This window comes from Muntiacus reevesi, chromosome 14, assembly GCF_963930625.1.
Source record: "Muntiacus reevesi chromosome 14, mMunRee1.1, whole genome shotgun sequence".
NCBI classification, from domain to species: Eukaryota; Metazoa; Chordata; class Mammalia; order Artiodactyla; family Cervidae; genus Muntiacus; species Muntiacus reevesi.
In genome coordinates, this window is record NC_089262.1 from 37,325,288 (window position 1) to 37,340,263 (window position 14,976).

Here is a 14,976-nt window from a genome sequence, read left to right on the forward strand (position 1 = left end):
GCTGACCAGTCTCAAAAAGGAGATCCATGAGTCTGCCAAAACAACTGATGCCCAGGACTTAAGAGTCAGTAAAACCAGCCTTAACCTAGTAAATGGTATCAAAATACCGGCTGACTGCTGTAGCCAAAACCAAACAAATGCATCTATCCAGGTAACAGGAAGGCAGGTGAGGAAACTACACGATCCTATGTTCATTAATTCTTCGAACCTCACTGAACTCTGTTAAGTGGTTTGACACCATGAAGATAAGTTGAAATACACGGACTTTGCCTCAAGTTTAAGCACTCAAGGTCCTGGGTGGACATTTGTCATAAGATCTAATGGTGTGCTTTAGAATCTTACAAATTGAGACTCCAGAGACCACAAAGTGTCTGCTAAATTCAAAATAATAATATAGGTAAAGTCATGGTGCCTCGTAACATTTCTTGAAAGACTTCCCAGTGAGATATTCAGTAATTTCATAAATAAACATTGAGCACTCGCTGTATTGAAGGGGCTGTGCTAATACTTTGGTGGATCAGAAGGAGGAGACAGGGTTCTTGACATCGAACATTCAGAACATCATTCATTGGGCAAGTCAGATACCTGAGATACTGGACAAAGAGTAAGAAATGCCACAGTCCAGATATTGTGTGAGAGCACAAAGAATGAAGAGGTGGATCCCATCTGGGAGAAAATACAAAATGCATCGTGGAGGAGAAGACACACTCATCTTGAAAGGTGAATGGAATTCCCACAGACTGTGGCAGAAAGCCTTGATTTGAAGTATTCACTGATTTTTGTAAATATTACCACCATGGCTGATTTCAAGTCAGTGATGTGATATCACTGAATACAGAGTTGAGAAGAGGTCCTAGCTCCAGCGCATCATCTGCGAGTCACCATCTGAGCTTTAGACTTTATTAAATCGTCTGATTCTATTGCTCTAATGAATGGATTCACAGGTATTAAAAACATCTTAAGACAACATTATAAGGGAAGAGACCCCTCTGCCCTCTTCCCTGCAACTCAGCCTGACCTTTTAATACTCTGGCTGTCTTTCCAGTCCCAGTCCTATGCCCCTGCCTGGCCACCTAGGACTGATAATGGTCTGGTGCCAACCTGGATTCTGTGTGCTTCCCCTTAGCAGGGCTGTGATTCCCCTGACACCCTGCTGTTACGGGGCACAGAGGGCTGGCTTTCCACCCATCGCCTGGTATTGACACATTTGCTGTTCTCATAATGAGAAGCCTTAAAGGCAGCTAGCTGGGCAGGGTGTTTCACTGTTCTCGCAACAGTTAAAAGGGAAAGCTGGAGGAATTGCTAGGAAGCATGGCCAAAGGAAGATGCAAGCCAGCTGAGCTGAGCATGCATATTAACCTCCTTAAAAAAAAAAACAAAAACAAAAAGGCACCCTTCCTCCTTAAGTCACTGCACCCCTAACTGGCCTTATCACCCTGAGAGCTACATTTGAAAAGTCGGGCCCTAGTTTCTGTCTTTAATTGCAGGCAGATGTCCTCGGTACGTGCGTAAACTTGTGTCAGGATTTTTTTTAACTTACCACAGAGAACGCTGCCAAACAGGAAAGGAACATGTGAAGCTTCAAGCTGTTAGGAAACTTCCACATTTGTCCACTAGGATCTCTCACTGCACGTTCATTCTTCTAACCTTGAGGGCCCGCTATTCTCTAAACGCATTTACAGCAAAAAATGACTGCTACAGATTTATTTCAGCATGTGCTTCCTTTCATGACACTAGTTTCTCCTCCAAAATTGCCGTAGATTGTTTGTGATGCAGGTTTTTTTGTGTTGGGGTTTTTTGTTTTTTTTTTAAGCATTAAAAGGTGTTTGGAACCACCAGCATCATCTCACAGCTCCTTTTCTTGTTTGTTTAAATTATCTTGTGTAATGTGCCCTGTGATTTACTGTTGAAGTATAGAAGAACCACATTCCCTCGTGGAGAGCTGGGGAGGTTATGCTGTCTGAAAGGTGCAGAGATTTTCTGTTCAGATTATGCAGGCTTCTTTAGAGCTGCCAAGAGTCATAGTCTGCAGGAGGTAATATGCCTTCATTCAGGAGAAACTACGGATAGGAATTCAAGTTAGCCAGTGAGCCCCAGAAGAAATGAAATTCCAGCTTAGAATTCCCACAGCGCTCGGGCCCAGGACTTGGGGGGCCAAGGGGTGGCCATGACCGGGACAGCAGCCGCAGCCCCAGGAGCTGCTGCGTACCCGTCACCGGACGACACAGCGAAGGAAGAGGCCTGGCCACCAGGGTGCTGCACGCCTTACCTGCTTCCTCGTGCACTGACCCCTGGAGGATATTTCCGCCCAGAGCCTCAGTGCCTTGGTCCCATCGTTTAACTTTCCAGAACGTTTGGAGCATTCAAATAAATCAGGTTGTGCTCTAGCGAGCCATAAACCCCAGCTGTGGACACTTAGTGGGGGAACCTGGAAGGGGAGCCCCGCAGAGGACACAGTGACTGACCAGAACAAGAAAGTACTGGCCAGTGAACAGTTTCTCCAAATGTGTCATGTTATAGGAATCACCTGGCTGGGGGGTCAGGTAAACATATATATTCTCAGGGCCTCGCAAGCCTACAGATTGACCTGGGCCCTAGAAACCCAGATTCTGTAGATCTGGTCCAGAGCCTTGGCATCCACATATTTAACAAATGGCACAGTTAAATCAACTATACTTCAGTGAATGAATACAAATGCCACAGTAAATCTTGATGGTCAGACAGGTTTGGCAAACAGTAGACTGGGATGGAGTCAGAACCCAGCTCCAGCTCCAAATTTGGCTTCTGCCATGTAATTGCTGGACAGCCTTAGACAAGTTAGTTCTTTGAACCTCAGATCCCTCACGCATTGTCGTCGTTGTTCAGTCACTCAGTTGTGTCCGACTCTTTGCGACCCATGGACTGTAAGCCCACCAGGCTCCTCTGTCCATGAAATTCCACTGGCAAGAATACTGGAGTAGGTTGCCACGCCCATCTCCAGCGGATCTTCCCAACCCAGGGATTGAACACAGGTCTCGAACCCAGGTCTCCTGCCCTGCAGGCAGATTCTTGACCATCTTGAGCCACCAGGGAAGCCCCTCCCTCATACATACAATGTAACAAATTGTATCTACTTCAGAGGGTTGTTGTGAAGGTAAAAATGGAAAAAATTCAAAAAATGTCTTGAAGCATGGTGCCTGCTACATTTTAAGGGCAGAGTAAACATGAGATGTAAACACCTCACACACATTTTTTTTGACTTTGCCATCAGCTGGCCCCTTCAGAGTCAGCAGGATGGCCTAGGACATGGTATCAGTGTGACCAGACAGTGAGCTGGAACTTGAGCCTTACTGCAAGGAGACCGCACATCTGGAGGAGATAAGAACTTTAAACTGAATACTCTCCGGTGATGGTGATCATGGTGTGATAGAGGAAAAAAGGACAGAAAGGCAGAAGTGGGTCTGGAAAGAGCTTTAGAGGTTGAAATCTGAGCAGGGGAAATTTCTGAAATATGCTCAAGGATAACTAGACTTCCAAATGGCAGGAAAAATGGTCAAGCTGACTTGAGATTTACAAGGAGAGATGTAGTTTGCTGAGAATATTTTTCTTTGATCCCCTTTTAGACCAAAAGCCAAAGTTTAAAGCATTTATAATTCATCTACCTCCTTTGTTTAGCAAGCTGTATTTTTCTACTAGGTGCGGTGCCCTACACTCCTAACAGAGGTTACAAAGATAAAAGCAACACCCATCTCAAGAAACTTCCTGTGTGTCAAAGGGCCCAGGAAAAGAAGCAGTTACTGCAAAGGGCGTAAGAGTTGTTTCTAGGGCTGCTGGGTGAAGGACAACTTACTTCAGTGGAAGTCTTTTTATTTCCAGCTTTACTGAGATAAAGTTAACATAAGATATTGTGCAAGTGTGTGTCTAATATGATGGTTTGATATATGTGTATACTACAAAGTGATCATTGCAATCAGAGGAAGTCTTGAAAAGATTTCATGACAGTTACATCAGCATTATCTTTATAGTAATCATAAGCTAATAATGATGACAATAGCTGACATTAATCAATGCTTATTTTATGGCAGATGCCATATGAGGCCCTCTGTGCTCTCCTGTCATGGTGTAAAATGGTTGCCATATGCTGTATCTCGGTTTACTTACTTGTGTTTGCACTCTTCATGGCTGATTCCAAATGCCACTGCTGCACAGCGGGTAAAGTGCAATCCTCAGCAGAATGTTAATTCTCCCATACTAACTTTCCTACTGATCCCGTAGGGAAGTCACCAACTTATAAGAACTGAAAATGACTGCGTTGAGTCCCAGGTAGATTCCCTTCTCAATGCCACTGATCTCACTTCTCCAGGGTCCCACTGCCTGTGTCCAGCCTGCACAGGAAGACCTAAATAAATAGAGCAGATCCTGCTGCACTTGGGACTGAATCATGTCTTCATATGTGCAAAGCCTTAAGCTCACAAAGTCTGCTTGTGATTGTCACATTCTTTTACAACAAAGAATTGTGCTGAGTTCTTTGTTGTAAAAGACGAGCCCTTACTTTCAGGGTGCGTGCGTGCGTGCATGTTAAGTCACTTCAGTCGTGTCCGACTCAGTGCAACCCTGTGGACTGTAGCCTGCTGGGCTCCTCTGTCCATGGGATTTCTCAGGTAAGAATACTGGAGTGGGTTGCCATGCACTCCTCCTCTACTTTCAGGGTAGTGGTAGCAACAATAACAGTGACAATAATAAAAACAATATCTAACTCTAAGCACTTACTATATTGCATATTTAATATATTGCATTGTATTAAATACATTGACTTAAACCTCACTTGTGTAGATACTGCCACTGGCCCCATTTTACAGACAGAGAAACTGAGATTCAATTGTGTGCCATGGTTGGGAAGTTGAGCACAGGGTTGGACATAAATAGGAAAGTATAGATTGCAGTTTGTTCTTAAGCAGGTTCACCATGAGAAGCTCCACCTCAAGGCCCCTCAAAGGAGTAGTTCTCCAGTGTTTGCAGGATCACAGTTAAGTTCTTTGGAAAGACCATCCTAACGTGACCTCTCCCCACTCAATACATCCCCGGTCAGCTGTGCCCTGCCCATTCCTGACAGATTGTGACTCACGTGCCCCGGCCATGTCTTACACCTTTCTTTATTCAGTGCTTCCCTTGGCACCAACTGCCTTGTCCTTTGCTTTTCATTTGCTTAGTTATCCCAAATTCAGCACCCATCCAAGGGGTCACCTTCCCCAGGAACCTTGTCCTGACTTGTTAAAGGACACTGCCTTGCCCCTCCAATGCCGACCACTCCTTACTTTATATATCCCTGCCCAAAAACTGTGGGCTCACCGAGGCCAAGGGCGGTAGCTAATTCATCTTATAATGCCAGGATTTAAAAGCCCCCATAGGATATACTAGAGCAGTGCTTCTAGACAGTGAGGACCGCTGGGACGCTAAAACTGACCACTGAGGGTGATACCTCCATTTGCTAAGATGTCACAGTTTTGTTCATGGTTCTCGACTTTGTAATCAGGGCCCTCTTGGTGCTGGCGTAAATCTGTGGTTCTTCCCCAAGGATGCCATTTGTTCCTTTTATGCCTTGATTCACCATATTCTGTGGAGGCTGTTAGCTGAGTAAGACTTTCTGATTCATGAAAATGTTACCAAAGACACCATAAAGAGGAAGGCATCAGACCTCTGTCTGCAAGGAAAGCAAAAGAGTCAAGGGTGGCCAGCGCTGCCCAAGCATTTCCGGGCCTGAGGTTTGGCTCTGTGGGCTCCCCTGGAGCCTCATAACTGACCCCCCACTTTCTGTATCAGTCATCGTTCTGGAGAAATTCATCAACTCTCCTGCTGGTCTGAGCCTGGAAACGTGTCTTTTTATTCGGTGTCAAGCTGAAAATGGAGACAAACTGGCTGCATAATTTTGACCAAAATAACACAGATGATTGTGTGTCTGTCATCCCTGATTGACTTAATTTTCCTCTTTTTTTGGACCCTTTTTTAACATTCTCAAGGCATACATAGTTGTCAGTGAAAGAAGTCATTCACAGTTGAAAGTTATACAAACTTGCCCAACCTTAACCAAAAATAATGTTCTAGTGCCCAATTTAGGGGCAGGGGGTAATAAAAGTGTTCTCTGATTTGTAGCAAGGAATTAAAGGTGGGAGTTGGGGTCTAGATAATGATAATAACAAAGACTGAGGGTATCAAGGCAGTGAGTAGACTTGAGGGGATTTTCATAAAATGCAGTTTTCCTTTCTGGTCACGTTAAAATCCATGTGTAGTACATTATCTACTCCAGGGAAATGTGTATTCTATTTGCTTTCTGTCATAATTCTTTATTGCATTTGGGAGTAAATGAACTTCTGCAGATAAAGTTAATATTAAAATTTAGAGAGAGAATGAAAAGAAATCCTTTTGGAGCTGAAAGTCATACAGAATTTAAAATATTATTTGCCAAAGGCCCCCAAATCTAACTTCACTTGGAAAATGCTCTCCCTGATATGCCCAGGCTTTGAAAATTTTGGGGGTTAGAATTCTGCAGCGTTTGATGAGAGGATCTTAATTTCCTCTGTTAGCTTCTATATTCTGAGCTCCAGGCCCGAACGGTGCTTCCTACTGGTTGACCAGGTAGGAGGAGTTAGTGAAAAAACACATTGAAAAGTGGATCAGGACAGATGGACAGGATTCACCCGTTCTGAAATTCAGGGGGATGGATTAGGGCCAGTTCACTGTCCCTGCATCTTCATTTTCTTCCTTTTCCTTTTTTTCATATCAGAAAACGATTTCTTAGCACTGTTACTGCGGGTTTCTATTGAGCACCAACAGCATTAGCAGTTTCGCTGCTTTGAGGTAGTGCTGTCTGTTTGTTGGGGACCTGGGTCACACTGCCTGTCTAGCAACCCAGGGATAACCTGGTGGGATGAGAAGAATCTTAACCGATACCCACTTCTCCATCAAAACCAGACAGCAGTTACAATATGTTTGCAGTTGAGGTGTTTGCAGTTAACCCAGTTCAACAGTTCAGTGATACAGTTCAGTTCAGTGATGCATTGATCATGTTCCGTTTCTCCTGTTTTTCATGTAACCTAATTCTAGTATCAGTTCCATTAGAACTCCTTTATAACAGATGACTCATTGCCCATCTTGTGTCCTGAAGTTCTGTCTCTCCTTCTTGTCCAGTTTTTCACTTCCCCTCATTCCTTCCCTACTCCCGGGGTTGCTCACATGTTTGTTTCTAAGAATAAACGTGTTTGACTGAACTGTTTTTAATACTGTTTTTAAAAAGAATTTATGTTCCTCCTTGTTTTCACAAGCAAGACTTAAGTTTGGACCCAAATGATGTAGGAAGGCAATTTTTCATCCTTCCTGACTGTGTCCAGGCGTGAGACCAGAGGCAACTGAGCAAAAGGTTTCCCTTTGCTCTGAATATTTAGGAGTTCCTTTCAGAGGATAGGTGCAATTTTAGTTTCGAAAAGAAAGAAAAAAGGAGAGAATTTTTGTGAGGTTGGGCTAGGTCACATGTTGACATTTGCAAAGGAAAATGTAACAAGGTCGCATCAGACCCTTTTTTACAGGGGTGACTAATGGTTTTTTTCCCCCTCTTTCTCTTTCAGCCACACCAGCTTTCTTTGTCAGAGCATCCCAAAGTCTGCAGATACTATATCCAGTCCTAGAGACAAGTAAGAATTTCAGTCCTTTTTCTGCCTTTGGCAATATTGTCCAGATTTTACTACAGTTCAAGCTACTGTCCTTACTCTGTTTTATTTAGGATATGGTAACTGGGTGAATTAATAACTGAAATTGTAGGGACAAAGTAAAAAATATTATTTTTCAGAATTTATCAACTTCTCCACAAGGCTGCTTCTTTTTTGTTTTTGTTTTAACTGAGTGAAAGATTCTTTAAATTCTGTAATGCTTTACAATTTTCAAAAAATTTTCACACATATGATGCCATATAATCACATAATAACCCTTTTTTCCCCCTGACCCCCTTCCTTCTCCCTACTGGTAAGCACAACTTTGTTCTCCATATCTGTAAGTCTGCTCCTTTTTTGTTTTTTTTTTTTTTTCATTAGTTTGTTATGTTTTTTAGATTATACATATAAGTGACATCATATAGTACCCATCTTTCTGTGTCTGACTTATTTCACTAAGCATAATGCCCCCCAGGTCCATCCATGCTGCTGCAGAAGGCAAAACTTCATTTTTTATAGCTGAGTAGTATTCCATTACATGTATATACCACATCTTCTTTATCCATTCATCTGCTGATGCAACTTACATTGCTTCCATATCTCAGCAATTATAAACAGTGCTGCTATGAGCATTGGGATAAATGTATCTTTTTGAATTAGTGTTTTTGTTTTGGGAAGATATATACTCAGGCTTGGAATTGCTAGGTCATGTGGTAGTTCTGTTTTGTTTTTTTAGAAACCCCCATACTGTTTTCCATGGTGGCTACTCCAGTTTACACTCCCACCAACAGTGTATAAGGCTTCCATTCTTTCCACATCTTTGCTAACATGGTTATTTGTATTCTTTTTGATGATAGCCATTCTGCCAGGTGTGAGATAATATCTCATTGTGGTTTTGCTTTGTATTTTCCCGATGATTACCAATGTTGAGCATCTTTTCATGTGCCTGTTGGGCATCTTCATGTCCTCTTTGGGGAAAAAAAAAAAGGCTCCTTCTTTATTTCTCTCATACAGTTAGCCTTACAGGTTGTTGTTGTTGTTTAGTTGCTAAGTCATGTCCAACTCTTTTGCAAACCTATGGACTGTAGCCCACTAGGCTCCTCTGTCCACAGGATTTCCCAGGCAAGAATACTGGAATGGGTAGCCATTTCCTTCTCCAGGGGATCTTCCCCACCCAGGGATTGAACCTGTGTCCCCTGAATTAGCAGGCAAATTCTTTACTGCTGGGCCACCTGGAAAGCCCAGCCTTGAGGTTAAGTAAGACCAACTTAATGCAAAGAAAAGAAAAAAGAAAGAATTTATTGTGGGCCAGCAAGTAGATTACTGAGTTTAGGAGTCTTTCTTTTTACAAGTCCTATATCATTATTGTCATTATTACTTTGAGATATTTCTTTATCTAATGATCACATTAACAGTTAAATATGTCCCTTTAACCAAATCGCCTTGGATTCTGAAATTCTGCCTTCATACAAGCTGTCTCTTCTCCTTAACATGACTTGCACATCCCCCTATCTTCAAGACTGAACTCAAACATCTGCTCTCTTGGGAACACCTCTCCAAATCCTTTAGCACCGAAAACCTGTTCTGCGTATGTGCTTCCATGGAACTTTGCCTACTGCTCTGTGATAACATTTATCCTCACAACATCGCCATGTATGTGATCACACTCTGCACAGAACTCAATAAGTTGTGTGGGCTTCAAGAATTAATTATGTTGCAGTCAGTTAAGGCAAAGTCCATGTTTTCTGCTTCTTCTAAATCCCTCACATGCCCTGAAAAGAATCCTAATTACCTAGTAGGTGGTGGTGGTGGTTTTGTTTAGTCACCAAGTCATGTCCAACTCTTTTGCGACCCTGTGGACAGGGACCCACCAGACTCTTCTGTCCATGGGGTTTCCCACGCAAGAATACTGGAGTGGGTTGCCATTTCCTTCTCCAGGGGATTCTTCCAACCTGGGGATTGAACTCCCGTCTCTGAATTGGCAGGCAGATTCTTTACCACTGAACCACCTGGGAAACCTCACATAGTAGGTACCTTTAATTAATTCTATGGATGGATTTTCTCTTCCTCAGTTGAAGTATATGCTCAAGTCCACATTACACAATAAAGGGAAGACAGTGTACCTGACTGTTTAAGCCACTGCTCTTTCATGGCTCATTCCAGCATCATGAAACCATAATTGGGGTTTTATGACTAAATTGCAGGCTACATTTCTAATATGCGATGTAAACATCATTTTTCTTGGTGGTCACTCAAAGGGAGGGTTGGTGCTGTTTTTAACAAACGTCATCAATGTGTCAGTTGTGCCAGGCCACAGACTCGTTACAACCCTCCTATTTTAGAAGCATCTGACATGTTAATCTGCTCCCTAATTAATGTGAGGGGCTGTAAATGGGCTAGCTGTTAGTTATGTTTGCGTTATCCCAGCAAGTATATTCCAGAGCCTTCACTCAGAAAATAATGTGACTTATTGCTACTTTCTGTAAGGAAATGAGAAGGAATGAGTTAAGAATGTTTTAGTAATTGGTGCATGCTCTCTCCCACACTGAAACCCTCGCCCACACACAGATATAATACGCTGCCCTTTACGTCCCCCAAAGTGGTGGTAGAATTTCCCCAAGCCATTTTCTTTGTCATGTCATGGGGTCTGAGGAGCTTAAGCTTTGGGCTTTGTTGAAAGACAGCCTCTGAGTATGGCAGATATGTTGAAGAAATTGCTTCACTTATTTTGCATATGTTGATGTTTTGTGATAAGCAAGAACAATAGCTACTTAACTTCATCCATAAAAGTGTTACTCGATCAGTCATGTCCAACTCTGATCACGGAGCTCAGCTCAGTGCTCTGTGGTAACCTGGATGGATAGGATGCCGGGTGGAGGAGCGGGGGCTGGGTAGGAGGAAAGTCCAACAGGGACGGGGGGATATATGTAGGCATATAGCTGAGTCACTTCACTGTACAGCAGAAAATAACACACACTGTAAACCAATATTACTCCAGTTAAGACAAAAAACTTGTTCATGATCTGTCAGTTTACAATTGTAATGTATACATTTTCTATGTGCACTTTTCTGAATTCTTAGATCCAGAGCAAAACCCCATGGAAGAAAAATAAATAAACCCTCTTAGAGCGAATCCTAGACAGAACTATCCAAACATAAAGAAATGCCACCACCCTTCTACAGGCCACCTCGACTTTACACTAAGGGGTCACAATAACCCCTTAATAACTGTCTTCCTCCTTCCACCCTCTTCCCACCTCTCCTTCCTTGTGTCCATCTTCCTTTGCCAATAAAGATGTTCAGAATCCAACATATCCCTCTGCTGTAAATAACCTTAACTGTCTCTAGTACTCTCCCCACTACCTAAATTTTAAGCTGCAAACCTATTCCAAGACACTCGAACCCACCATCTGTCATCTGACCTCAATTGTAAGTCTAGACAAGTCCTTCCTCCCCAGGAACACTGTGCTTTCCCTCCTCTGGGATGTTGTTCATGCCATTCCATCTTCCAAAACTGTCCTCCTCCTGCCATTCTGGAAATATATATCCTGCCCATACTTTAAGGTTCAGCCAAAACACTGTAACCCTTGGCCTGGAGCAATCCCTCCTTCCTCCATGTATGTCTTTGAAGGAGGTCATGTGATTCCTTATCACTCTTAAGTAATATGTTAAACACTGCTTTGGAGTATAGTTGTTTGCATATTTCTCTTATCTCCCTATGTGGATCATGAACAGCTGTGTTTTATTCAGAGTTGTATAGTTCACAGTACCCCAAATGGTACCTTGAACACAGTAAGTAATAAATGATATTGCAAATAAAATAACTAAATGGAAGTATCCTTAATAGCTCCCTGACTACCCACCCTTCTGCACACTTAACAATTCCCACCAGCACCACCCTCCCATGCCTTGTTATCATGGAACCTCTTGGCTTACAGCGGGGTGGGGGGCATTCACAGAGGATCAGATCTCGCCACCTGTATTAACTGCACATTGACCACATTCAGGGTTCTATTGCTAAAAGAATCATAGAAATCAAATGGTGTATACTCAGAGGACAGCTTTCTGACAGGCGAGAGATACAGTACATCAACAGTAGATGGGCAAGTGCACTCACCAGGATCTGCAGAGCCCGAGGTTGGGCCTTCTTGTCCTCTCACTTCCCAGTGACAACAGTCATCCTTTGTCTCCAGGTCTGGAACCACTACTCATAATCCTGCCAAGCACCTCAATACCAGGAAGCCCAAAGTCTGCTCATGACAGAGTTTCCTAGAGTGAGCTGGTCATGTAGGTGCACCCTAGCTATGTAGACAGGTTTAACTGTCAGGCCCCCAGTTCCAGTGAACTTAGGTGCAAATCATAATATAATAAATCTAATAAATCTAATTCTATTGCTAAGCAGCATCAACAAGGTGACATTTCTTGCCCTGAAACAATTTGGGGACCCATGACTAGAGCATATCATTCATCTTTAGTTAACATGATCCATACACAGCATTGCCAAACAATACTCCGGGGGAAAAGCATGTGGTCAAACCAGACCAGCTAAGATTAACCCACGCAATGCACCACGTAAAGAATCGTCCATTGCACTCATCTCTTCTCTTGCTCATTCAAAAGTGACCCATCTTCTAAGCCCTCAGGGCTTTGCTCTCTGTGTGGGTATGGGACCTAATCCATGTGATTGGGTGTTTGTGCAGTCATGGGCACACACTAACTTACCTTCCGCAGAGTACAGGCTTGAGAAATATTTTCTGGAAACAAAGAACTATTTTTTAAAAGTCCCATGAGACGTTTTCAGCCCACACACATGGGTAGCAGTGTAATTCACCAATCCAGAGATACAAATGTGAGCAAAAGCACACATATAGGCTAAGAAGGAGTTTGAAGGAGTTTACAGTTGAAAGAGATAGACATCTTTGTATACTTGAAAGAAGTAATGGCACAAACTTACTACAAAGAAAGCTGCTTTCAGTTGTCGGGGAGAGTGATGAGGTTGGTTAGACTCTTTCAAAGAAAGACAAAACATCTTTAGTGTTCCTGAAGTAGGCAGACTCCTGAGTCAGGCTGCTGTGTTCTCATGTGTTTGGTTTTTTTAATAATTTCATCGCTCTCTTAGTTGGTTTTGGCACAGGATTTGATGATTGTATGGGACAAATACTTAAGACTTATTAAGTATTAGAGAAATTATTAGCTGATTGCACATCTTTCTGAGGAGGATTTTGGATATATGTATAAGTGAATTACTTTGTTGTACACAAGCTAACACAACATTGTAAATCAGCTATACTCCAATATGAAATTAAAAATTCATTTTATAAAACACATATATGAGATAAAAATTTACTGTGATAACTGTCATCTTGTTGTGCTCCTTACTATACGTTCATAGCTGGACTCCTGTCCTAGCCTCCTAATTTTTTTTCCCTACCTCCTATTTTTTTCCTGTTCCCAGCCCCCTACCCTCTGCTTCCACATTCATTCTTCTTCCCTACCTCTGATCCAGTGATTCTTCTGCCCCATCATCTTCAGAAGCTCCCCACTGTTTCCTAAACTATGAATAAACTCATCTCTCTGCCCTTAAAGAAGGTCCACAACATGGATCCTATGTGTATTTCCAGCCTCATCTCCCTTGTGTGCTATGCACACTCATGTTTATGTCGGCAGAACTCCTGCTCATTATAACCTTTTCATAATGACTCCTTTGCCAGAAATCCCCTCTTCTTCCCTCCCAGGTGGAAACAAACCTTTATGGATTTTTGTCTTTAAGGCATATTTCAAATATTGCTTTATCCACAAAGCTTTTCCCAGTTCCCCCAAGAGAATGTGCACTTCCATCTTGGAATCTTGGTAACCCTTTCTCTCCCTCTGAAAGAGGCAGTATGTAGCCCAGTACTTCAAGAACTCAGCCTCTTCAACTTTGATGTAGTCCACCTGTACAGCTTACTTCCTGCATGATCTTACTTAAGTTTTGTGACCTCTTTGTACCTTGCTTCTGTTTTGTTTTGCCTTTTTATCTCTAAAATGAACATGCTAACAGTACCTACCTCATAAGGTTGTGATGAGGATTCTAAGTGTTGATATATTTAAAGTACTTAGAATAGCACCTGGCTCCATGGTCTTTACTGTACTCTCTTATGGCTCTTATTTATATTCCAACAAGAATTAGAATCGATCTCTAGGAAATTTCCCATACTCAACTCCATTTTGGACCTTAGTATCATTAATGTCATTTGTTTCAACCTAATGGAGACTCATATGCTTTCTATTCCCTCTGATAAGGACTATACTACCCCAGAGGATAAGGGCTTTATCTTTTACATCCTTATATCTTACAGTACCTAGTAAGGACCTGGTAAATGCCGAGTCTTTAATGAACAGTCAATGGATTTTGCATGAACACAAAACAAAAATTCAAAAAATAGAAGCCAGGTATTCCCCCAGTATCTTAATTATTCCTTGGCTCCCACACAGTAGCTTTATATCCTCCAGCAGTCATTTATGAGAGGATGGAGATTAAAATATGCAGGAGGAGACATTTCTCCTGTCCATTACTATAAGTACTTACAGCCTTTCCCAAAAGCCTTCCATAGAACCTTATTGACAGGTCATGGGACTAGTGTCATGGGTCTAGTCTTACAGGGGTGTCCCAGGATGTTCCTATGTCATCACTGTACTATCCTACAGGCACTTTCAGTGCCAAAGGAATAGAAGCCTCCCTCCTGCCTGCAACCTACCACTGCCCCCTAAAGCCAAATGACCCTCTCAGCTTTAATCATTCTTTTTCATCAGATATTTTCAACCTTAAGGGCTTATTAGTTGACAATACAGCTGAAATAAGTACAGGGTAACAATCCAGGTAAAAGAAACACAGGATAAAGGGAGTATGTCCATGCACAGATCGTGTCTTAGAATGTGCAGCCTTTACTTGCTGAGCTTCAGACACTCATTAGAGAGTAGCACAGGGCTGTGACATCAAAGCTGACATTGAATTCTTGACAGCGTGCTGTTTACAAACAACTCAGTAGACGACACAGTAAGTTAACATAGATAAGTAGGATTCCTTTTAAGGAAATGGTGTTTATGTTGGCTACTTCTTGCCCCCAAACTAGTGGTAGCCCTTTCTAACTCACAGACAGCACTAATGTCCTGATAATGCCAAGCATCCTGCAGAGACTATTTAGCCTCTATGCTTGCTTCTCTGAGGTCAGAGGAAGGCCAGTAGAATTATACACTTTATCCGAAAAGAAACGGAGGTAGAGACCAAACAGCTCTCCTGTTGTTCAGCCACTCAGTT

The 14,976-nt window shown here is 42.4% G+C and overlaps 1 protein-coding gene across 7 annotated transcripts in view; it reads left to right on the forward strand.

Annotated features, from left to right (window-relative positions):
* Positions 1-14,976, forward strand: part of GHR (growth hormone receptor) — a 301,514-nt gene that overhangs the window by 201,607 nt on the left and 84,931 nt on the right. For 5 of the 7 annotated variants that reach the window (XM_065905351.1, XM_065905353.1, XM_065905352.1 and 2 more), the window contains one exon: positions 7,599-7,664. The exons of the other annotated variants lie outside the window; for them this stretch is intronic. In XM_065905351.1, the coding sequence (XP_065761423.1) occupies positions 7,599-7,664 (66 nt within the window). The remainder of the gene's footprint in view (positions 1-7,598; positions 7,665-14,976) is intronic. 7 annotated transcript variants of the gene reach the window in all.